The sequence below is a fragment of the Anoplophora glabripennis genome, unplaced genomic scaffold, assembly GCF_000390285.2.
Source record: "Anoplophora glabripennis isolate ALB-LARVAE unplaced genomic scaffold, Agla_2.0 scaffold510, whole genome shotgun sequence".
Classification (NCBI taxonomy): Eukaryota; Metazoa; Arthropoda; class Insecta; order Coleoptera; family Cerambycidae; genus Anoplophora; species Anoplophora glabripennis.
Window position 1 is genome coordinate 207,049 of NW_019416728.1, and position 25,744 is coordinate 232,792.

Consider the following 25,744-nt stretch of genomic DNA (forward strand, 5'->3'; position numbering starts at 1 on the left):
GAGAGGTAAAATCTACTTTTTTCCCGTGTATAATACACTATTTTTTTCTGTGACGGGAAAAACAACGATTTAATATTGAAAAAACATTATTACAATATATTAGTCACTAAAGTTTTAAATTGGTAGGCTGTTATACTTATAGCGACAATTACATCTGCGTTGCTAAGGAAACCTTTAAAGTAATCAAATATCTGTCAATTTAATTCTGTGATTTGATTTAAAAATTGCAAACTTAGTGGTTGTTTAGTAGTTATTTTGAATAATATAAAGTTAAAAAATGTCTGATTCCGAGTTTTCTCTGACACCACCGGAGTTAGTAGAAGCAGCGAAAGTAGCGTCACAAAAATTATTGCCAGCTAAATCGCGGAAAATTTACGAAACCGCGTATTCAAGAATATCCGGGAAAAAAGTACTCACTTTTTTTCCGGGGAAAAAAGCAATTTCATAAAAAGTGACATTTTGTTACCTGTCAACAGAGATAAAATGTCAAACTTTTTTCCCGTTACAGAAAAAACTATTTTTTTTAAATATTTGGAAAACCGCATTATAATATGTCTCATAACTCTTAAACCATTCACTTTTCGACAAGAATAAAAGAGTGTTTTTTCATCCGGAATGTGTCAGACCATTGTAAAATGTATTCATATTACTAATTAATTCGGTGGCATAAAAGTTTTACTTTAAATAAGGAAACGATATCATTGTTTCTCCGCCACTGGTTTTTGAATTTGGACTATGTGTATACAGAACTAGGACAAATATTTGAAAAAAAGTTTGTACCAAATTTGGATAAATTTGATGAAGCGATTTTCCAGATATTTAAAAAAATTGTTTTATTTTTGTTAATTTCAACGCCCTGTATCTCATAAACAGTGGCTTTCTGCGCCTAAGTTCATCTCACAAATGGTGGCTTTTTGTGCCTATATTCATAGAGCAAAGTGATGTTAATTTTTGTTGTTTAGTACTTTCTCGAAGTTTGTCTATTAAAAATCTGGACCACCCAAATTCGTTTTATTTTTCTTTATTTCAACGCTTTATTTATTTGGATAATATGTCTCATAACTCGTAAACCAATCACTTTTCGACAAAAATAAAATAATGTTTTTTCATCCGGAATATTTCAGACCGTTATAAAATGTGTTCCTATTATGTACCAATTAATTCAGTGGCGTAGAAGTTTTACTCTAAATAAGGAAATAACGTCCTTGTTTCTCCGCCACTGGTTTTTTGGATTTGGACTTCGTGCATACAGAACTAGGAGAAATATTCGAAAAAAAATGTGTACTAAATTTGGATAAATTGGATGGAGCGATTTTCCGGATATTTAAAAAAATTGTTTTATTTTTGATGATTTCAACACCCTGTATCTCATAAACGGTGGCTTTCTATGTTCATAAAGCAAAGTGATGTTAATTTTTGTGGTTTAGTACTTTCCCGAAGTTTGTCTATTAAATTCTGGACCACCCTGTATATAGCTACTTCCCACCTCAAAAATTGAAGTTTTGATTTTAAAATTTATGTTACGACATTATTTGAGGTTATAAACATATTTGTTTTAAAAAAATGTTGTGTAAAATAATAAATAATGGTACTTCTCTCTTGAGTATTTTCGTGTTTTTTTTTTTAATTTATGAGCACCCTGTATATTTAATCTAAGATGTTTGTATGACAGTNCTAAGAAGTTTAATTGGGAAAAGTATGAAGATCCTAGGTATTATTCAAATGTCTGAAAAAAATTCACAAATAAACTAGCATTTTTTGCAATTTTTTAAATGATTTTTCCGATTTTTGCAATAATAATAATTATTTTTTCGAATTGCAACTAACTCTATATTGTTCAAAATTTAATTACAAAACTTTGTTTCCTCTTCCATTTTTGTCTAAAATGAATAGTTGCTAAGTTTTCGACGTGAAATCCAAGAAAAAAATGAATTTTTTCCCTATTTTTTTTTATACTTTTTTGTAATAACAATTAAGCCCACGTTTTTTTTTATTTGCATAGAAAAATTATCATTTCTGACGTTATTTGGAAGCCATTAAAGCAAAAATATCCGATCATATGCTTTTTACCCAAGTATACCCTTTTTAAAACAGATACCGCCTAGGACTATATATGTATAGCTACTTCCCACCTCAAAAATAAATTTTGATTTTAAAATTTATATTACGACATTATTTGAGGTTATAAACAGATTTGTTTAAAAAAAATGTTGTGTAAAATAATAAATAATGGTACTTTTCTCTTGAGTATTTTCGTGTGTTTTTTTTTAATTTATGAGCACCCTGTATATCTAATCTAAGATGTTTGTATGACATTCTCATTTTTTCGAGGGGCAGAACTTTTTATAAAGATTGACATTTTTCGACTTTTCGATAAAGTCAAAAACAAAACAGTTTCTGCTCTTGTCAACTCCATCCGTGGACACACTGTATATACATTATTAATAAACTTTATTTGTACTTAAATTCTCAAGCTTTTACTAAATTATTTTATTAAAAAAGTAAAAAAATAAAAAAATCTTATTTTTTGCTTTCTTTAAAATTGTTTATTAACGATTTTTTGCAATTGTTTATTAAAATTTTCCTTTTGGATTTTTTAAATAAGCCATTTCGATGAGAATTTCAATTCTCTACAAAATTTTTACTATGAACTATACCGAAATTTTGCTTCGTTTTCGTGCTATATTTAAAATACTGTAAAAGTGCATTTTCACCCCTATCCTCAATTTCAACCCTCTAATTTAATAGCACCCCGCGGTTTTTTAATTTTTAATGACCTTTCGAACAAGTCATGTGATGAAAATCCTTGAACGTCTTATTTCCTTCATTTTTTGCAAAAAAATGAGAATTAAAACGTATAAGGGTAAACGCGATGAAAATCGAAAAATTGGCTAAGTTTGAGCGGCCATATATCAGTCAATTTTCATCCAAAAATACTTTACAACCTTTTGTTTTGAAGGAAATTTTATCTACTTTTTTTTCTCTGAAGCAATGCCTATACCTATATTTACTCAAAAAAAAAACTAGAGGCAAAAAAGTAAAAAAAAAAAAAATCGAATTTTTTGCTTTTTTTCAAATTGTTTATTAACGATTATTTTGCATAAAATTTTCCTTTTAAATTTTTTAAATAAGCTATTTCGATGGGAAATTCAATTCTCTAAATAATTTTTCCTATAAACTATAGCGAAATTTTGCTTCGTTTTCGAGCTACAATTAAAAAATTGAAAGGGGTGCATTTTCACCCCTATCTCCCTTTGCACGATTCATGCAATAAAATTGCTTGAAAGTCAGTTTTTTTAACCCTGTTTTTTTGGATATAATCAACAGCCTATTATACCCACAATTAAATACGGCATACAGAAAAGTTTTTTTAAATGAGCACTCTGTTTATTTCTGCTTATTAAACAAACAAAAATAATACATTTTCAATATAGAATTATACCTAAATTATAAAATTTAAGTATATAAAATTAAAAATAATTTCAAATTGAACCAAACGGAAATTTTAGGTGAAGCGGTGCGTCACTTGCGTCACCTGACGAACCGTCACTGCCCGGAATGTTTAAATTTGTCGTTTTCTGATGAAAATAAATGTAGCGGTAATCTATATTTTCTTCATCAGAAAACGTTAATGTAAGAAAAATTATTTTTACTTAATTTTTTCAAAACTTTTTTAAACATATTCACAATGCCTCACAATTGCCAACAAAATTTTAGTTGATTTTTTTTACCCTTGTAACTACCTTAGTTTTAAATGTCAGTTTATAAAATTTATTTAAAATTGGATCGCTGTATTTTATTCGACAAACCTTGAACTTTTACCGAGTTGTACAAAGTCTAAATAGTTTACATAAGCTTTCTTAAAAAATAATAGTTTTTTTTTAAACTAACCCAAAATCTCCTTTCAGGAAATTCGAATTATTTTCGATATTAGAAAAAAATGCTCATGTTTTTTTACAATAATTAACGTTTTTTGATGAAGAAAATATGGATTACTACTAAAAAAAACATTTTCAACAACAAAAAATTAATAAAAAGTGAAAAATTAGTCGTTACATGATTTTCATCAAAAACGACAAATTTAAACATTCCGGGCAATATGAAAAAAATGGCAGCTCTTTGTAACTACTATGTGTTTTTTTAGGACTCTTTGAGATTGAAAAGCTACAGCCTTAGTTTATCCATTATTTGCAAAGTTATGCCAAGTTAGTCAAATATCCCTAATTATGCAATTTTTACCTTTTTTCCAACTAACATTTTCACTTCGAAATTTTTTTTTGCTTTGATTGACAATGACTCAGCGACAAGTCACCGCACAGGGCTCTAGAATCGCTCAAATTGAAGGAAATTAAATTGTCTAAAAGAGCTTTACGTTGAAATTATCAAAAAATTACTATAGACCTTTTTCAAGACGAGCAATAATTTGGAAACATTTTTTTTAGTTGGTTTTCTTGTTTACTAAAAAACCGCTGACGCTAAAAAATTTTAAACTCCATATCCGAAAACTATAAATTTGAAGCTTCAATTTCCTTTTTTTTATTGTCTCTACGACCATTTCCCTCCAAGTTACAGCTCTTTGAAAATCACCCAAAAATGTGAGATTTTTTTAATATCCCTTAATTTTTTTTGCCTAGTGTGTGAAACCTTTTTTCCAATTATTTAAAAAGATTTTAATAACGTGCTGTTAAGCCATTTATTCCATCTACCACTAAAAAATTCTGCCCGAGTTTATTAACACTCCATACACACCGCAACGAACAAAACACAATCTCCCCGTAAAAATTATTTCTTTGAGTCCGATCAGCGCAACAATCGGAAATCGGAAAGAGATAATAAAACGGCAACCCAACAATTACACGAACTACCGCTGCCTACTATTAATTTATCGATTTCGAAACGTTACTCTCTAATATCTAGCATGCCTGGTGTGCTCTTTTCGTCTGAACGGGTTCGTTTCCTGTTGGGCAAGCTTACAATTAAACGTAAAGCGATGCCTTAGTACGCTCAGGTCTTTGCGTAATCCCGTGTGGTGAGTTGGGGTTTCGTTGGTTTTAATTCCAGTTAAGCAGATTATGCGTCGGATGTAATGCGTAGTTGTATGGTTTGAACGGGCCAGAAGACCGTGGATTAGACAATCGATGGTTATTGGTGTGTCGAATCAAGCTGTCAAAAGTCGTTTTTTCGTCGGTCCAGACTTTTGCCGGATAAAATTTGCATAAATGATTTTGAATTGGCTCTTTTTGCTGCTGCCGCCCCCTGGCCACGGACGGCCTAACTTCCCCTAAAACGTCAACGCAATGTCAAGGACCTCTTATCCTTTATATAAAAAAATCATGGTTATAGTAATTGTTTTTTTTGTATTTTGACTGATAATATGCTGTTTTACTAAATTCAAAATCGTTTACTAAAGTGGCACTTTACCCCATGAAATGTCACTTTACGATAGGAGTAATGTCACTGCCAGTGTCACTGTTAATAAAAAAAACAGTTTGACAGAAAATTGTTTATTTAAATGTTGGAAACGTTGTTATATACATACAGGGTGTGGCGTGTATAATCTTTAAAAATTCAACTACAGCTTCCTGATGATATTTGTAATAGAAAAGTCTTATATAAAAAGTTGTATCTTCGCGTTTTTGTTTTGTAAATTAAAGTTCTTTTATTCAACGAAAATGAAGGCCGGCCCAGTGTTATTTATTAAAAACTTTGGAAGTGTATGCGACCCGAAATGCAATCTTATAATTTAAGTCGGTATAATCTAATACTAGTAATATTAAAAGAAGGTTAGCTTACATTGTCAAAAAATTTGTGCAGTCAACTGATTTTGTATTTGTATCGAAGTCATTATTCATTTAGTTATTAAATATTAAGCATCGTCCATCGATCCATCAGTGTTAAAAAGTGAAAGATTCCAGTCAAAAGTTTTTATTTTGTGATTCCACGATAGTGACAGTGTAACTTTTATAAAGAAGTAAAAAATAAGAATAGCGTGCCGATTACATTAAAAACTAGATTCTTTTTTCTTACTTTGCTTAATTTTTTAGTTTGTGCACAAACTAGTTTTACAATGAACCGAGAAAACAATGCGTTTACTATTTCCGAACGTGTCGATATGGTGTTAGTGTATGGTGCAGCCGGAGAAAATGCGCTCGCGGCGACTAGATTGTACCGGGAACGATGGCCACAGCGTCACCCTAAATATACAAATACAATCCTACATCGTTCGGTGGCTGAAAGATACGGGATGTGTTATTCCTCGAGGAGAAGGACGTGGTCAGCAAGTGAACCTTAATGTTGAAGATGCAATGTTGTAAAATCTTGACGAAGACCCCACAATTAGTACTTGACGACTCGCACCCCTAATATTTTCGTTTATTTGTATAGTACTTTTCAGCATGGAATATGTAGACCATAAACTGGATGCCTTAAGAGATTTTGCCTAAAATATCGAAATACTGTATGAAATATATTAAAATATGTATAAAAAATAGCTTACCTTTTCACAAAAATACGCTAGCATTACACTTTCATCAGTGCTTAGTGCGTTTCTTGTCATCCTTCTATTACAAAGCATTTCAAATATCTTAACCCAGTTACCATCTGTCAAAGTTTACCATAGAGCCTGTAGAACAACCTGTATAACATCCAATAGTGGTATTATAAATTCGGCTCGCCCCGTAAAGAACTTATTTAATTATTTTTTAATTAAGGAAACGGTTCTTCTAATTCATTCCGATATATTATTTAATAAGCAATAATTCCGAATGCTACTCATATCACCTTGCATTTTTTACATTTAATTTATTTTAATAAACTTTCACCGGTAGTGATTAAATCAAGAATAAAAATAGTATTCCGCCAGCCAGTCACGCAACATATGTTTCTACATTTCTTTAAAAACACTCTCAAGTAAATATACAGTCAATTGAAATGTGTAATGTGTGGCTGGTGGCATTTTTCAAAATTATAAATATTTAAAAATTTTTAAAATCCTTCGTACGAGTTGCACGGTTGCCAAGTCACGTGTCGCGAAAATTATTTAGAATAAGGCGACTGATACCAAAACATGCAGTCAATTTCGTATTATTGAGATATAGGTACACTAAGTAAAAAAATTGAAGGGTCAAAAGAATTTCCGAAATTTTTCCGGGATTTTTGACAGACTGTAATTATGTGAAAAATAGTATCGGGAATTAAAAAAAAGCATTTTGAAGCTCTAAGATTCTAGTTTTTAGATCTTTTGGTCGAAATTTTTTAGGAGCTACGGTTTTCATGCAATTCTAAGAAATTGCGCGAGAAAAAAATTTTGCAACGGACATGGAAAAAATTTTTTTCAGCTAAGCCATTGCATAGGCCAGATAGCTTGTTTATTCAGCTTCAATTTCCTTTTTCTAAATTTCGATACGACTATTTTTCATCGAAATACCGGACTTTTAATGGAAAAGGATCCTTTTGTCTTCAATCAACGATATCTCGGCGACAAATGGTCGTACAGAGAATTGAAGGACAAATTCGAAAACGAATAAATTTCCTATAATATGCTGCCGCAACTTTTTGGAAAAAATTTTTTTTTCATCTTTTACACGAATTTTAAAAAACAGGAAAAAAGGGTAATTTATGGTTTTTTAGAAAATTGATGGTTAAATTAGAAAGATTCACGAAATGACTAATGTTAAGCATGACTTTTACAGTTCGATATACCCAGAAGAACCCTGTGAAGTTTCATCTCAATCTAGCCAACCGTTTCTTTGTTTCAAACAGTTAAACTTTTGAAAAAATTTCATAATCATGATTAAATTGAAAAAAATTTTTTTGAGGTTTTCTCACATTTTTACCGCAAATAACGTTTAAATTGATGAAATAAAAGTGATTTTTTTTTTTCAAAGAAAAAGGGTAGTTTTGAAAAAACTTTTTTAAGTGATAAAACGGTATGAATCGGGGTCGAAATCTGGTTTGGGTTAATTTATTATTAATTAAAAGTTGATGAACTTCTGTTCTTCTGCATAGGACGGAAGAGCCGAATCTTACTGGATACAATTGGATTTTGTTATCTTCAATGTCCGAAAGTTCTCTAAAAAAGCAAAAGAAAATTCGAAAATTTTTCGAATTTTATTTTTTTTCATCAATTTAAACGTTATTTGCGGTAAAAATGTGAGAAAATCTCAAAAAAAAGTCATGCTTAACATTAGTCATTTCGTGAATCTTTCTAATTTAGCCGTCAATTTTCTGAAAAATTATTAATTTAAAAGTTACTTATTAATTATAACGAGCGTTCAAATAAAAACGTGGTCGAAGTTGGCTTTGACATATTGGACGTAGGGAGTAGCTTATAGCGACCAACTTAACCTCATTTCTCAACGAGCTGTATAGCAGCTGTCAGTTTCAATAACGTTAATGACTGTATAACTTTATTTTAAAGAATAATCGTGATAACAATAGGTCCATAAATCCTCCTTCGATTGAGAGCACACCAAACTCCAATTTTTTGAGCGTGTAGAGGGCCCTCGACAAAAAAGTAATCTGGTTTTTCAGAAGACCACATTCTCATATTCTGTGAGTTTACGTAACCACTTAAATGAAACCAGGCCCCATCAGAAAAAAAGGTGATATTATGAAGTTCACCGTAGTTGTTTAAAAACTATTCACAAAATACAGCCCGTCGCGGAAAATCAACTTCATGAAGTTCTTGCTGACAAGTTAAACGATAGGAGAACAAACGTAAATCTTTTTTTAACACTGTGCGGCAAGTACCGACTAATACTCCCACGATTTGTGATAAAACACGTACAGAAGTTCTTGGCGCATTTTCCATTATTTGTTGGACATTTTCTTTTAATTCTTCAGTCCGCTTTTTAGGTCGGCCGCTTCCTTCTTTTCTTGTTACACTGCCCGTTTCACGAAAAACATTAACACAACGCTGAACTGCACTTTGAAAAATTTTGTACTCAACAACGCTGGGAAATTGATTTTGAAATTCTATGAAACATTCCTCAATAAAATACTTCCATATTCCATCAATCTTGCGTCCATTTCTAAAGTAGGATTCTATGATAAACACTTTTTGTTCTTGAGAAAACACCATTTTAAACGCTTTTTAAAACGAAAATATTCAAATTGATAGCGGCGATATAGCGCTTTGACAGATGACGTTTAAGTTCATTTGCTATATGCTACGCCCTACGACCAAATTTTCAGAACCAACTTGACCACGTTTTTATTTGAACGCTCGTTACTCAAATATTGTTTAGAATTTAAAACGTTTAGATTTGTAAAATGATTTAATTTAAAATGTATTTCATTTCTGTTTTGTTACAAGTCTACAAGGTCAACTTTTACCGTTACTTTTTTGTAAAAATCATAAAAATTATAATCATTATTATGTTAAAAACGACGAACATCTGAAAAGATATAAAGTTAGAGTATAAAATAGCACCAAGAATGTATGCGTTGTTTATGAGACATCCATCATTAAGTTTTGACATAAGCCTACTTTGAGAAAAGTCACTTTCACCATAATATTGTAAGAGTTCAATTAAAAGCTTTTTTTCTCGAAAACCGTCCACATTAGGAAGTTCTAACACGAGTACATGATTTTTATAAAATAAAATTGTACATTAGAAATTGGATCCCGTATGGTAAAAAATCTAACTTTAAAAAAATTAGAACTTAAAATGTAATAGGAATGTAGCATAACTAGCGCCCTCTATGAAATATTCAAAAAATAATTAGACCAGTGTATTTGGCATCCTTAATAACCCCGGAATACCAAATTTCATAAAAATATTTCGCACCGTTTGGAAATGTTCGTAAAAATTCCATTTAAAAAATTTTATTTTGTCGCTCTATATCTCGAAAACAAGAAGAGATAGACATAATCAATAGCCTATATAGGAAACTGCAGATTTGCTTACAGGAGTGTCAAATTAAACTAGAAACTTTTTTTCTTGTTTGCCCATGAAAATTTTAAAGGTAAAATCTTCGAGATATGTCACATTTCCTCTATGTTCTTCAGTTTGGCAAAGAATCGCATACAAATTTATGGAAATTAAACTGGAACGACACACATAACAAATCCTTTGTCGCGGAAACACTTACCGAGGTTTCTATCCGCCGACCGTGCCTCCAGTTCATCGGGTTAACAAAGAGCCAGGCTTTCCTGTATGATAATTTCGAGAAATTGGCGTGCCACAATCGCCAAATAAAAGTCCAAGCGCGTACTCGACATTGCCGACCGTGACCCAGTGAGCGTGAGTAGAAACGAGCTTACTAATGGGACAGTTTAATGAAGTTTCGTAGCGTATTGTTAAACGTTTATTTCTTGGTGATATTGTCGTGCAGCTAGCTGTACCGAGTGTTCGATTGGCAAGTTCACTTTGTAGTGTCATTTGATGGGTTAAGTAGGTCAATTGTTGTCTAATTCTTCTTCGTCATCTACACTAAATACGTAAATTTATATCTGGAAGACTCGTTAGTAAACATTGTTAGTCATTGGTTCAACAATGAATTTTACTCCACTTGCCTCAGTCCTTCTATTTATACGATTAAAAAAGTTTTTTAACGTCCGTTTCTCGCATGGGTCTCTCTGTAGTACCAGTAAAGCATATTTATAAAACAACAGACACGAGCGATAGTAAAGATAGCGGTAGATAAGAACTATTAACACTCAAGGCTTTACCCGGTGCCATTCTAAGAATTTAAAACAGTTTCTAGTTCTAACCGTATTATTATATTTTTATGCCGTTTTATTCAATCTGTTTCCTGTTTGTTTAGAATATCAGCTTGAACCCTTAATAATACACTCGGCAAAAAAATTAAAGGAACAGTAATATTTCCTAATTCTTTTAGTGATTTTTGAAAGGTTGTAACTTCTTAAATATCAACTAATGATAATTAAGATGAAAAAAAATATTTTGAGTTATTTTTCTCACAATTTCGGGTTAGTATTCGTCGAATATCGAAAAACAATTCAAAATTTTGAAAAAAAATCAAATTTTTCAATTTTTTTAAATTTTTTTTCGACATTTAAATATTAAATTAATTTTTAATTAATTAATTTGTAAGAAAGAACGCAGTAAATTCTTAAAAATTTGTTTTTTCAAAATTTAATGTTTTTTTTTCAAAATTTTTTTGAATTTTTGTGAATTTTTTAATTTCGATATATGATAAAAGTAACGCAAAAAATGTACTTTTGTGTGGTTATGTATAAAAAATTGCTTTGAATCGTACATAAACCGAGTGAATTAACATCCATAAGAGCGACAAACAAATGCTGTCGCGTACTAACATGAAAAACAAGGAAGAATGTAATTAATCACCGTTTCTCAATTGAAACGGGGTGGGAAGTGTTGTTCAGCAAACAAAACCCGAAACACATCTCCAAAAAAAGCCACCGGCCATGCTTCCTACGTGCACGAACGACACAATGCATCATAATAACATTAATTTCATCAAGGAAGTCGTTGAATACAATGCATCCCGGCTATTGTCAATTGTTTCGATGCACACGTGGGCACGTGACTTGATCGTGTGCTTTTAAACCGACAGGAACTGTTTGGTTATGGGGTTATTTCCCAGTTTGAAATTCTACTATAAAATGTATAGATTTAAAATAAGTCTACCTTTTCATTGATTACACAGCCACACAAAAAAAGTTGGCTGTACTTTTCATGCGACATATGTAGTACTTTTGCCACCTGATCGCGAATCCGGTGTCAGAATTGAGCTATCACAGGAATTTCCTAACCTCAAAAAACAGGTCAAAAATAGCAAAAATTACGAGAAAAATTCACAAAAAGTGCTAGGAAAAATACAAATTTTTTTTATCTGTATTCAAATGTTCATTTATATGGTTAAGGGGTTAAGACCCCGCCGAACGTGAAGCCGCGGTCAGAATTGATGGTTCTTTTTCCAACCTAAAAAAAAAAAACGGGTCAATTAAGGTCAGATGTCACGAATTTTCAAAAAATAACAGATTCGCCCCAAATTTGGTATACGGAGGTTTTCGGGGTCGCCGATCACGGATCGTGGGTAATTTTTGGAAAAATCAAGATGGCGGATCCAAGATGGCCGACCAAATTTTCAAAAAATAACACATTCGCGCCAAATTTGATATACGGGTTTTTTCGGGGTCGCTGATTATGTATTCAAGGTCAGAATTGCGAAATTCATTTTGTAATATTTTTGTTTACTTTATAACCTGAGTCCCCAATCATGTTTTAACCTTCTTTTTTCGGCTGTCTTATTCTTTTTTATGTAAAAGATCTATTCACGGGTTTTCTGCCTAATCTCAGATAATAAATTACATAAGTAATTGATTAAATTTTTAAAAACGAATTTTGTAAATTTCATCTCGGATTCGTGATCAGTAACCCCGAAAACCCCCGTATACCAAATTTGGCGCGAAAGTTATTTTTTTTATAATTTGGTTGGCCGTCATCTTGCATATTGTAAAATTGACCTCGAATTCGAGATCAGCGACCCCGAAAACACCCTTATACCAAATTTGACGCGAATCTATTATTTTTTGAAAATTTCATCGGCCATCTTGCATCCGCCATCTTGAATTTTGCAAAATTGACCACGGATCCGTGATCAGCGACCCCGAAAACCTCCCTAGACCAAATTTGGCGCTCATCTGTTATTTGTTGAAAGTTCGTGATTCTGACCCTAATTGACACGTTTTTTTTTTGAGGTTAGAAAAAGAACCATCAGTTCTGACCGTGAATTCACGTTCGGTGGGGTCTTAACCATATAAATGAACATTTGAATATAGAAAAAAAAAGAATTTGTATTTGTCCTAGCACTTTTTCGCGAATTTTTACTATTTTTGATCAGTTTTTTCAGGTTAGGAAATTCCTGTGATGTGATAGCTCAATTCTGGATTCGTGATCAGTAGGCAAAAATACTACGGATAACATATGTCGCATTAAAAGTACAGACAACTTTTTTTGTGTGTGTATATGTTATCGTTATTTATTGAAATTTCTAAAAATAATATCAAAATGATCCCGTTTCTGTTGAAAGATTTGGAAATAGAAATTTTCGTTAAATTTACGTATCTTGTTACGTTACTAACTTGACAGCGAAAATGAAGAAACCGTCACTAAACACTGAAATAAATAACACTTACACTAACCAGAGACACAACTTTTTACTTTGATTCCAGTAAAAACTAATACCTACTTCACACAGAAAATTTGCCCGTCTACGACCCTACTGTCATATTATACAACTCAGCTTATATTCTGTACCTCTAAGCAATGATCAAGCACGTTGCTGCAAAACTATTGGTCGACGTAACAGACGTAACGACAATCTCGGCCAAAGGCGAGCTTTTATACAGAACCGTACTTTACAACGTATAATAGTTTTGGCTTCGTGCGTATCATTCGAGGCTTCATTTTGTGGCTATTGTATGTTGTTTTAAATTAATTTAATACAGGGTGTTAAAAAAAGAGTGTAAAATATTTAAGGAGTATGAACTAAAATAAGCAGAAAAGTCTCAATAAACATGGGTCCGCAAAGTAACGGTTGCGGAGATATGGAATGTTTTATGTGTTTTAGCTCCTTTTTTTATTTTGCAAAAACGTTTTATATTTTCTTATAATAGTTGGTTGATGTTTAGTGAAATAAACAGTACGTATTTGACAGTTGTTCTCAATGCACAAGTTTTCTTTCGCTATGGCTGGTTACTCTAACGCAGAATTAACAGACATGCATTTCATGTAGCGTCGTGCTAATGGGAACGCCACCGAAGCGCGACGTCTTTATGTTGACGCTTATCCAAATCGCCAGATTCCTTCACAACGCATGTTTGGAAGAATTCACCAAAGATTGCGTGATACCAGTTCCTTGAGCAAACAGTGCCATTTATCCGGAAGACCAAAGTCGGCATCCACTTCTAGAGCAGAAGAAGAAATTCTAGCACTGGTAGAGCAGAATCCAGGTACGAGTGTGCGGAGAATATCAGCCGAGGTAGGAATTAGTGGTCCTCTTGTTTGGAGAATCCCTCACGAGCAACTGCTTTATCCATACCATGTGCAACGAGTATAGGCCTTAAATCCAATAAATGATCATCAAGCACGTTTGGTTTTTTGCCGCTGGTTTCTACGTCATGATGCTGAAGACCCTCGTTTCCTTGCAAACATTCTTTTTACTGATGAGACCGGGTTCACAAGAAATGGAGTGTTTAATTTTCACAATACGCATATTTGGGCCGACGAAAATCCTCATGCTCTAATAGAATCTGGACATCAGGCACGTTTTTCATTAAACATTTGGATGGGTATTGTAGGTGACAGGTTTCTAGGTCCTGTTGTTTTACCAAACCGATTAACAGGCGCTGCTTACCTCAACTTTCTGCAGAACACACTGTATGAGTTTTTGGAAGACATTCCTTTGAATCAGAGGCAACAACTGTGGTTCCAGAATAATACATCAAACTTCTCCACATAGATGGGTAGGAAGGGCCGGACCTGTTTTATGGCCTCCAAGATCGCCTGATCTGAACCCTCTAGATTTCTTTGGGGATATTTGAAGACATTAGTGTATGGTACTCCTGTAAATAGCCTGGAAGAGCTGCAGCTACGGATTAATCAAAAGTGTCAAGAAATCCAAACCAAGGAGGGTGTTTTCGAAAGAGTTCGAATATCGTTGAAACGAAGATGTCGTGCCTGCTTGGAAATGGACGGAGGGCACTATGAACATCTTCTGTAACTTTGTTTTTTGTTTGTTAAAAGCTTCCTTTGTCGGTTTATTCCTAAATAAAATGTTTAAAAAACGAATAGTGGTCCATATCTCCGCAACCGTTACTTTGTGGATCCATGTTTATTAAGACTTTTCTGCTTATTTTGGTTCATACTATTACCTCCTGAAATATTTTACACTCTTTTTTTAACACCCTGTATATCTAGCGCCGATTCAGCATGACGAAGTGGTTGTATAAGAAACAAAAGAGTAAAAACATACAGTATTTTGCTTAGAATATTTGTTAATTACTGTTTCAAATTTGCTGTGCACTATGAAAGATTCACAACCAGTGCTTTAAAAAAATCGTACCATATTTTTGTACTTGAAATTATCGAAAGTCTACCAAATAAACTAATCTAATAATGGAACTTTGCCCTTTAGAACTCCCCTCTGATATTACCAAGCTTACTATTTATTGACTTTATTTTAAACACACTCTGCGTTTACATAACATATTTCACTACCCATTGTAGTACTCGCATATCGCAATTTGTCCGTCAGTCGCAGCCGGCTGGGTATGAATCCTGTTGGGCTCGATCGGCATTTGTCTCCCTCGCTCGGCCTTGAAATGTTTCACCTTTTGCCGAACCCAGCACGACGCCGGTTCCGATTTGTAACTCTGACAGAAGTTTCGCAATCGACTTCGGGGTACGCTCGGGACAGATTTATAGGAGCTGTCGTACGCTGCTTCCAAGAAACTCGATCCGTATAAGGCTTACAGGACGGGAGTAATAATATGCCGCCCCCGCGCGCTAGAGCCTAAGTACAGGATGGCTGATATGTACGGAAACGGTCGATTATTTCCTAAAGGAAGATGGCTAGCGAAAAATCAATAATCATAGGAGGCACAAACGTTTTAGTTTTTTTTTAAACTTATTACAACAAAAAAAAATTATGCAGGATCAGTCAGAAAGTCATGACGAAACAAAATTGCTTTTTCGTTAACGGAACACCCTGTATATTATTGCATATTTCAATTCTCCTCGAAATACTAAACAAAATTCATATTTTTTTTATTATTTTACCCATTAACGAATCGATTCTACCCGAAATAGGATCTCGCCCTTCCTTAGCCAGGATCAAGGTCAATTAGAGGTTAGATTGAGAAAAAGTGCATTAAATCAAAGGATCTCGGCTTTTTGGGTCGCAAAATCCGAATCTGAGGTTACTTTCTCTGTATCAGGCCATTTTAAGATTGTTTCAAGACCATTGCAAGGTCAAATTGAAAAAATCGAGCAGTTATGTCTAACCGTTTGTTATATAGGTTTTTGGGATAGCTAGGTTCGAATCCGAGGTCAGCATTATGTCATTTGAAGGTTATTTCAAGGTCATTTAAAAGCCAAACCAAGAAAAAATCGTGAAATCGAGTTTGTATCCAATTAAATGACGATTTAGTCCTTCACTACTTGATTTGTGTTGATTAGCTTAATACGAACCAAAGGTAAGAAGGAGTGGCCAAGTTTCAGGTCAAGATATCACTGATGTGGAACCCATGCGAAATCCTACAACCTTTGTACAGGTCATTACTCATTATCAACGATTTTAGTTTCAGTCGAAAACAGATGGGTCTGAAATCGCCTCTCACCGACCCTACCAGAGGTCCCTTTTCTCAAATCAACCTTGGAATAACCTTGAGCCTTTATTAATACATATAAGAACAGTAATTGATTCCAGGGTTTATTCCATAAATTAACTTTCAAATGACCTGAAAATGGCCTTGAAATGACCTGCCACAGATAAATTGACCTCATATTTAAACTCGGCAACTCCAAATACGTGTATAACAGGCGATTAGACTTAATTGATTGGCTTTGCTGAACTTAACCTTGAAATGACCTTGAGACGACCTTCAAATAACTTGATACCGACAAACTGACCTCGGAAGCGACATCAAAATCCTGTATAACATGTGGTCGGACTTGATGATTGTTAGGCTTTTTCTCAATTTGACCTTGAACTGACCTTGAAACAATCTTAAAATGGCCCGATACAGACAAACTAACCTCTAAACTAATTTGGACTCGGATCCTTTGATTTAATGCACTTTTCTCAATCTGATTTTGACAATAACACAAGGTGGAGGATATGGATATGATTTAATTTTATTATTAGTTCTTTACAGAAAATAAAAAAACATAATATCCAGTTCAGGGTTGATAAAAATGCATGAAACGAAAAAGTAGTTTTTAATGAAAGTCCTGGATATTTTAAATTTTATAAAAACAATAGTTATGCCAGAACAAGAACAGAAAGAAGCAAGTTTTAAAACACAACAAATACTTTCTTTGGAATTCTATTTTATAGGGCGCTCAAAGTGTTCACCATTTACCTCCTAACAGTAATGAATTCGCTGAAGAAAATTTGTAGTGAATCTAAAGGGGTGTCGGAAAGAATAATGGAAATTTCAAGCCTGGTTTCCTGCAGCTCTTCGATATTTTGCGGCCTATTTTTATAGACTACATTTTTTACATTGTCTCACAGAAAAAAGTCAAAAAGTCAAGCGGGGTCATATCGGAAGACCTAGGTGACCCTTCAATTGCCCCTGTGCATCGAATCCATTGAATTGAATGGAACATCTAGTCATATTCTGATTTAAAGCCCTCTGGTGTGTCGAATTTACTGGAATTTCCACCACATCTAACTTAACATTCAAAGAATTTTCTTCATTTGTACCGCTTACTGGTCTTCCACTTTTTCGTCGATATGCAACTCCTCCAGTTTCATGAAAACGCCGCGATGTTTTTGAAACGGTCGATTTAGAAATACGTTCCCGATCGGGATGCAATTCATGAAAAATATCCACTACTTCGTCTTCAATCACCACATCTTATGATCACTAAAACTTCAATACTCTCGGTTTCAATAAGACGTGGCATTTTCGCGAGAAAATTATTCACACCAAATGTATTTTTGACATGTGTTGTCAAAATATGTCCCTATTAGACAAAAGAACGATGCGGCGTTGTTATGGAGCTAGAAACTTTCAAAGGAAACTTGATGGACGAAAATATTTTTGTATAATTTATAGGAAAATGATTTTCAAAGTCCGATATCTCGAACGAAACGAATATACCGATACCTCGTCGTAATAGTATGCTATCCCCTCCTACGTACAACTGCATTAAAAAATCTGAAGTAACGGCTTTGTCAAATTAAACTTTCGGCGTCACCCTGAGAGCACTACTTTCTTATTTCAGCACGTAAAGGTTCTCTTTTTCATGTTCGTCGTTGGAAAGTTCTCACGCGTATCCACTATTTTCTGCCGTAATTGTTAAAATAATTATGGCTCGTTTGCAAAGTTGAAGCTGTGTTAAATAAATCATTTTTAAATTGGATAATTAGTACCAGGCAGCTGCCCGAAAAGCGACCTACACTACTTTCTCGTGATAATCGTTTTGAAACTGACTCTTCCATTCTGTATGTTATTTTTTTGCGTCAATTTAACGTGGGCTTATAGATTGTAGTCATCTAATTGTAACAGTATCCAGTATCGAATACTGCTAATGCTAATAGTACGCCTTCCCTTCCTACGAATAATTACACTGATGACTTGAAATTAAACAATGGATCCTTAAATAGATATAACGGGTCTAAGAGATTCCTTGTAGCTCCATTATTTTTGTTCGATATTGTCTACCCTGTTGACACAATTTTTTAAAAACTAGGCTTGAACTGTACTGTAGCATTGTTTCTAAAAAAAATTTAATGATTGGGCACCAGGTCTAGGTTAACTGGTTTTGTCTGTGATGGCAAATAAAATGATTCCAACTTTTTTTTATTGCTAAGGACGCAACATTTCCGCTACATTTCACAACAAACGTTACCAGGAAATATTTTTTATAACTAGCGTAACATTTCTGTACCGTTAAATTGCATGTGGAAGTCGCAAGTTCACAGTGTTCACCCTAGATTTTTTTAAAATGAGGTTTCAGCGTTATACATTGCCATCGTGCACCGTCTTTTTATGCAGGGCATACACAAATAGCAGTACGAAGGCTCAGGATCTCAGAAATACTTAAAAAAGTTCAATGTTTGTGTCAAAATGACGTTATTCAAGTGTCTGGACTACTGTTCTTCTTCTTCTTCCACTGATTTAGACAGGTCCTTGTGAAATTCATGGATTGGGACACTTCTATTAGGATACATCGAAGTTACTGTAACTTATTTGAAAATGACAAGATGTACACAAGAAAATTGCATGAAATCACGAAAAATAATGCTGTTAATTTAAAAAATATATCTGGCGGCAGTAGATCTATAATCTGTTAAAAAAAATAATGTAAAAGTACTAAACACACCGAAATACTCAGTAATCCACGTTTTTCTTTTGTCGCAGGGCCAACCATGATCACCTACAGCAACGAGCAGCTAGCCACAGTGGTAGCCCTCCCAACAGTTACCATCCTCCTGGTCTGGACGGTGGCGATCTTCCACAAGAACAGAAAACGTTGGGGACCCTACGACATCCCCATAATCTCGGTTTTGGTGTTGTCCATCGTCAGGAACCTCACCGTACTTGTGTACCTTCTCTCCGCCACGCTGATAGAAAGAGACAGCTTCAATTTGGACTACTGCAGCATCATCGTGTGGATCTTCAACTCGATCCACACGTTCCAAGCTAGTTCTCTGACGACCATTGCGGTGATAGGGTTGTTTTCTGTCAAGTTGCATCAAAAACAGCAGAATTTGAGGCAGTTCCTGACCCCCACCCATATAATTTACCACCTATTTTGCCTTACTACACTCTGCGCTTGCGTTGGGGTGGCAGCCATCTTAGCCCAAGGTGACAGAGATGGCGTGTTCGAGAGTTTGTCCAGAGCTTTCGATGTTAGCCCTTGTAAGTTCATGCCGTTCGACTTAGACGTTAAATTCAACGTTTTCATCCTCGTCTTGCACTTGTTCCTCGCCGTTATATCCCTCTTCAGCTTTCTTATCATCTGCTACAACTTCTACAGGGCAAAGAGGCCAAGTTTCGACTACATAAAGAAGTCCAACTCCGACCTAAGCGATATGAGCTTGGGAATGACGAACACGCTGAACGTAAACGTGGCTGAGAGCAACAAACACTTCTACGACACGTATACCATAAACAGAGGCCAAACTAACCTGGAAAACAACAACTACTACGACCAGAATCAGCACCAAGCGCAGAACAGCGCGCATTATCAAAACGGGTATTGTACTACGAGAGACGTGAACTGGAATTCGGACGTGTCCAACCTGTCGGCCACTGTAAGCTCTACCAACTCCAGGAGGCCTTGTTTGGTGAATAACCTGCAGGATAAGGACATGGGGGATCTAAATAGAACAGGTCTGGAGACTATACACCCGGTGCTGATCGTGTGCTACCTGTTTTACCATTTGCCCTTGATTGTAAGTGTATTGTTTCTCAATTCAACTACCTCGATTGGCCGCTAGAGGTCGTCGCAGTTGGAAAACGTTTTTGTTTCTTCCAAAAAACTTTAAAACGCTTCGCTATTTAACGCCCTCTAGCGGCTTAAGATAGAAATAGATAGGAAAAATCGGAACAATATGCGAAATGAACGGCACATTACAATTTCGATGCAGAGAATAAACAAAATCATTTTATCGGATCGAGAAATAACTTGTAACTATTAAATGTCCGTGTACCTCAAGACAGAAATCCACGACACATCAACTATTACAAAACATTGTTACGTTCCCTGCATCTTTCTTTGTTACTGGCAATCCATAAACCATAACTAAATTATTAAATTAATTCCATTCCCGACAACAGAAACGGCGATGCATGCTCCAAAAAGGTGGTTAATTGGTATACGAGCTCAATGGATTCGTAGCAGTGTTGCGTAACTGTAATTAATAGTAAAAGTAAAAGTAATTTTTTTTTAAGTTAACGGACATTGACGCCGAGGTCTTTGTTGTCTTTTTTTATGTGTATTTCCGGCGTTAGTATCTATTGAGTGTCAAAGAAAGTTGGTGTGTTATTGTCTTTGCTATGTAACGAGGAGGAAATTCTTATAGAAAATATCCGGAAGTCAGAATCTAAAGGAAAACGAACTCTTGTTAAATATCGACCTTAAATGAACCCCCAATACGTCGAGCATAATATTGGTGAAATTATGCAACCGATAGATGGCGCGCTGTTTTTGTTCGGTTCATATTTAAAATAAGCCATTATTTTAACTATCGTTAAGACCTTTTTAGTAATGACGTCACATACGCCAAATAATCGGCAATATTTTTACTAGACCGATTTTCGACCTTATGTAGGTACTTTAGACTTAAGTGCGAAAAAAATTTCTTCTTTGTCATGACCTTAAACATAGCGATATTCTGGCAATATTAGAAATATTTAAGAAGTTTCAAACCCCAGTTTGTCACAAACTAAAAGAATTATAGAATTTATACAGGGTGATCCATTAACGATATCAAGCGGTTGTATATAGGAAACTAGACGTGCTACGATTACGGGGTAAAAAATCTATTAACAAGCACTACAAAAAAAAATTGATTTAAAATATTTTCAAGTTTGTAACTTCACCGCTAGGGGGCGCCACTGCTATAGTGTTATAGAAAATTGTCGGTTTTTTGAAATTTCGCTTATATAACCTAAGTTGCAAATACATTTTTTAGATACGCTGTTAAACCCTTCACAAGTTTTGTTAGAACTTTTTTTTTGTTATTGCCATAGCAACGCCAGTATGAAGAACGCCAACTTGAAATTTTTAAATTATCAACTTCTAAATGCCTTAATCGATTTCAATAAACGATGGCTCATTTTAAAGAACTATTAATAAAATTTATATTTATGACATACGAATAAAAATATTATTTTCCTGCACAACGGTAGACGACGCTAATGGGAAAAGTTTTGTAATTGTCTCCGTTTACTAAAAAAATAAAATAAAACGATATAGGTTTTTATTCATGGCTTGATAGACCATTTATTATGGAAAACAAATACACAAACCGGAGGTCGATATCTTTTTTTATTTTCAAGTTATTGCGCAGGAAAATAATATTTTTATTCCTATATCATAAAAATAAATTTTATTAATAGTTCTTTAAAATGAGCCATCGTTTATTGAAATCGATTAAGACATTTAGAAGTTATGACAATTTAAAAATTTCAAGATAGCGTCCTTCATATTGACGTTGCTATGGTAATAACAAAAAAAAAGTTCAAACAAAACTTGTGAAGGGTTTAATAGTGTATCTAAAAAATGTATTTGCAACTTAGGTTATATAAGCGAAATTTCGAAAAACCGACAATTTTCTGTAATACTATAGCAGTTGCGCCCCCTAGCGGTGAAGTTACAGACTTTAAAATATTTTAAATCAGTTTCTTTTGGTCGTATTTGTTAGTAGATTTTTTACCCCAAAATCGTAGCACCTCTAGTTTTCTATATACAGCCGCTCGATACCGTTAATGGATCACCCTGTATATTTAAATTTATAGAATATTGACTTTTATAGTAATTAATAAATTAAAATTATATCAATGCTACTGAGCATGCGCATTAAAGATAATTTCATGTAAGCAATGTAGCCTCGCAACAGGATATCATTCAAGAAAAGTTTGGTATCGGTTAATAAACCACTAGAAGAAAAACATTCGATAAACACACTGACACACCAAAATAATAAGAAAAACAATAAAAATACTTAGTAGAACTAGAAAATGCCAAGATTAAACAAAAGAAGAAAAAATACGCTAATGATGACAGCGATAGCATATCAACAAGACAACCTGCGTATGCGGCGGGTTGGCTAAATATGTGACGTCACACTAAAAGGGTCTATTGAAAACATAATTCGCCTACGACGGAGACTATTAAAACAAGTAATCAATCATTCTTGAGGTTTACCAAAAGGAGGGTAAATTCCATAATAAAATGAATAGTCTTTAAATGTATAAGTTGAACTTTCTCTAATTGAATATCGTAAACATTATAAATGGGACTCCAAACAATCGATGCATATTCTACTTTGCATCGCACAAAACGCTTTCCTTTCATCAACAAATGCATTTTTCCGAAAAGGTAAAAGTCGCACGGTGCCAAATCAGGCGAATACGAGGAGTGGTTGATAGTTAAAATGCGATTTTGGTAAAAAAATCGGTCACGAGTGTCGATCGATGAAATGGTACATTATCGCGTAACAAACACCAATTTTACCATACACTTGGTTCATCGATTCATTTTTGTACCGATGACGCAAACTGTCATTTCTTTGCTCAACAAAAATAACAAACAGTAGTGGCCCCAAGATTGACCCTTGCGGTACCCCTGAAGATTTATGGAATTTACATGACCGAAAGCTGTACAAACTGGTATCTACAAGTATTACCAGAAGTAAGATTTAAACAGCAAGGGTAACAAGGCAGAGGAGATACCACAAGATTCCAATTTCAATGTTAATTGTGATCAAGCTAGTGTCGAATTAAATTTTGAATATGTCATTGACTTTTACATTGTTTCATTATGATCATTGTTCTCGCGAATTGTTTTTCCTTCTCTTCTTATTCTTCTAAACTTTCTAGGATTCTTGGTTCGGGGGTATTTGGGGTTATGTGCGTGTTCAGAACATGTCGATGAACTTTTAAGGTTTTTGCCCCGCGTCTCGAGCAAAACCAGCTGTTTATTAACATACAAACTGTTAGTTAAAGTTTCAAAGTTAATATCCTACAATAAGCGGTAGGCAGTTTAATAACGATAACGCATTGTAATGGGACTGATTGAACCAGTTTTTCACGTGCTTTTTACAGATCTGGTTATGCTCAATTCAATTTTATTGTAATTACTCCGTAACTGTACCTTATAGATTCCCATTAACTTTTTTTTATTAAATTGTGAAATAGTAACGGTTGTATTATTAATTACCTGCGATATTTATGAATTAATATCAAAGTAAGTACACACCCAACAAATTCCTGTTGCCACAGGATGTAATTCAGCTTTTTACTCCTACATACGTTTTCTCGATTATTTGAATGCGTTCTTCTTTGTCCTTTCTAGAGATAACGTACTTAAAAAACGTGCAAATTAATAAGGAAATGTCAACGCTCAAAATGATAATTTTAATTACCACGTTTTCTATAGGCAGCTTGTAATTTTTTTTTCTATAAATTCATTGCGAATAATACCTCCTCCGCTTCTGAACCGAGCTTCTCGTGTCGATAATTACGAACAATTGACTACCTCTAAGTAGTGATGTAACGACAATTAAGTGTACAAATGAGCCCGTCTAGTGTGCCACGGAAACGCGACAGGACCGGCTTTACTACAATTTTCATTTACTTGAAAAGGAAATTACTTTGAATAAAACAGGGAAACAAAGGTTTTATTTGTTCTTTTTATCTGTGTTTGTCTTATTTTAGTAGTTCTTTTCTTCTACCAGCTCTCGTGGCTCATGTAAATTCCATCAATTTTCGGGGGTTCCGCAGGGGTCAGTCCTGGGACCACTGAAGTTTTTTATATGTTTACGACCTTCAGTTATTCATGGAAGTTAAATCTTATGCTCTGATTATACGAGACTACAAGACAACTTTTATAGTTTGTGTAACAACAATCTATCTCTGAATGAAAGCTAATGTAAAATTATGTCTGTCGACGTAGAACTACTCTAGATTTTGATTATAAATATAGTGTTACGTAATTTACTGTGATATTTGGATTGAGGAACATATTAGTTTAGTAACGAAGACTATTTCTAAACATTTAGGCTTTACGCAATAAACTTTATGATTTTTTTTGACAGATTTACTCAAAATATTTGCAAGATTTCGATGCCTTAATTAGATTAAAACACTTTCTATTAGTACACAATGATCTTCGAAGCACTACTGCAAACCGCAACGATTGTATTGAAATCGTGTAATTCTATTCTAAAAAGTTAAAGTAGATAGTAACACTGGACAGTAGATGTTCCGTTCAGAACCCACAGTAAATTTAGCGGTTCTCAACAAGTTTTCTGTCAAAAAACATCATGTACATTAATTTTAAATTTGACTTTTTTTATTCGTAAGATTCTCGCGGAAAAACTATCGATTGTATATTCTCCCACTGTTTGCCTAAAATAATCGAAATTACTTAACTCACAACATTTAAAGTTAAGTCCTTCAAGTCTCAAATTTCGCCTGCGACTATAAAAAAAAACGCGACGGCCCTTAGTACGGTCCTGGGCTTGATGCTCGACGGTCCACTCTCGAGATACAATCGATACGACCTCTATTTGCTTTTGTTGTTCAGGACAGGTGCAAACAAACGGCAATTAACGAACGTAAATACTTTCTGTGAAAATGTGCGCTTAGTTTCACACAATTAACATATTATTTAGGATCTGGAACACGCCGCAGAACGCATCTGGCGTTTTTATTGCTTCATTAATCAGGTCTAAGCGGCCGAGTATGAGCTTCTGACGCGGTTACATGGCATTAACTACTCTTATTATGCTCTATAAACGAGTCGTTTTAATGTGTTCCATAATTAGGAATTAAACGTACTTACAGGATGGTGTCTTCAATGTGGCAGAAATTAAATGGATGGATGTTGTCCCTCAGTCTTTGAACAATGATTGTTCAAGTTTTCCATTTTATGTGTTTCTATTTTAAATTTATCTTTAAATGAAAGTAGTATGTAACCAGCAATACAATTGTCATTAGAACGAAGACTACGAAGAATGAATGGAAGTGGGGATATTTTAATATACAGAGTGATTCAGTCATAAAGTCGTTAATTTTAAGGACGAGAGAAATGCGTAGAATACGAATGCCTACGCTATTAAAAAAAAATACATATTTTCAATAAATTAAGATTAATACCTTAATTTTTTATTACGAAATTAATTTTAAAAAAAATCAATCAATGAGAGATAATATAATGCGTTCGCTGTTGCAATTATTGACTTACTTTTGTGTTTTTGGACAGACGGACTTCGTACGTGTTCCATTCAACACAGAATGGATAATCACAACATGGGGGTAGGGGGGTTCTTAAGAGTTTTTAAATTATTT

General features: G+C 34.0%; 1 protein-coding gene across 1 annotated transcript in view; it reads left to right on the forward strand.

Moving 5' to 3' along the window:
• Nucleotides 1-25,744, forward strand: part of LOC108908352 — a 66,880-nt gene that overhangs the window by 7,415 nt on the left and 33,721 nt on the right. The window contains exon 2 of the mRNA XM_018712384.1: nt 19,085-20,121. Within this exon, the coding sequence (XP_018567900.1) occupies nt 19,093-20,121 (1,029 nt within the window). The 5' untranslated portion in view covers nt 19,085-19,092. The remainder of the gene's footprint in view (nt 1-19,084; nt 20,122-25,744) is intronic.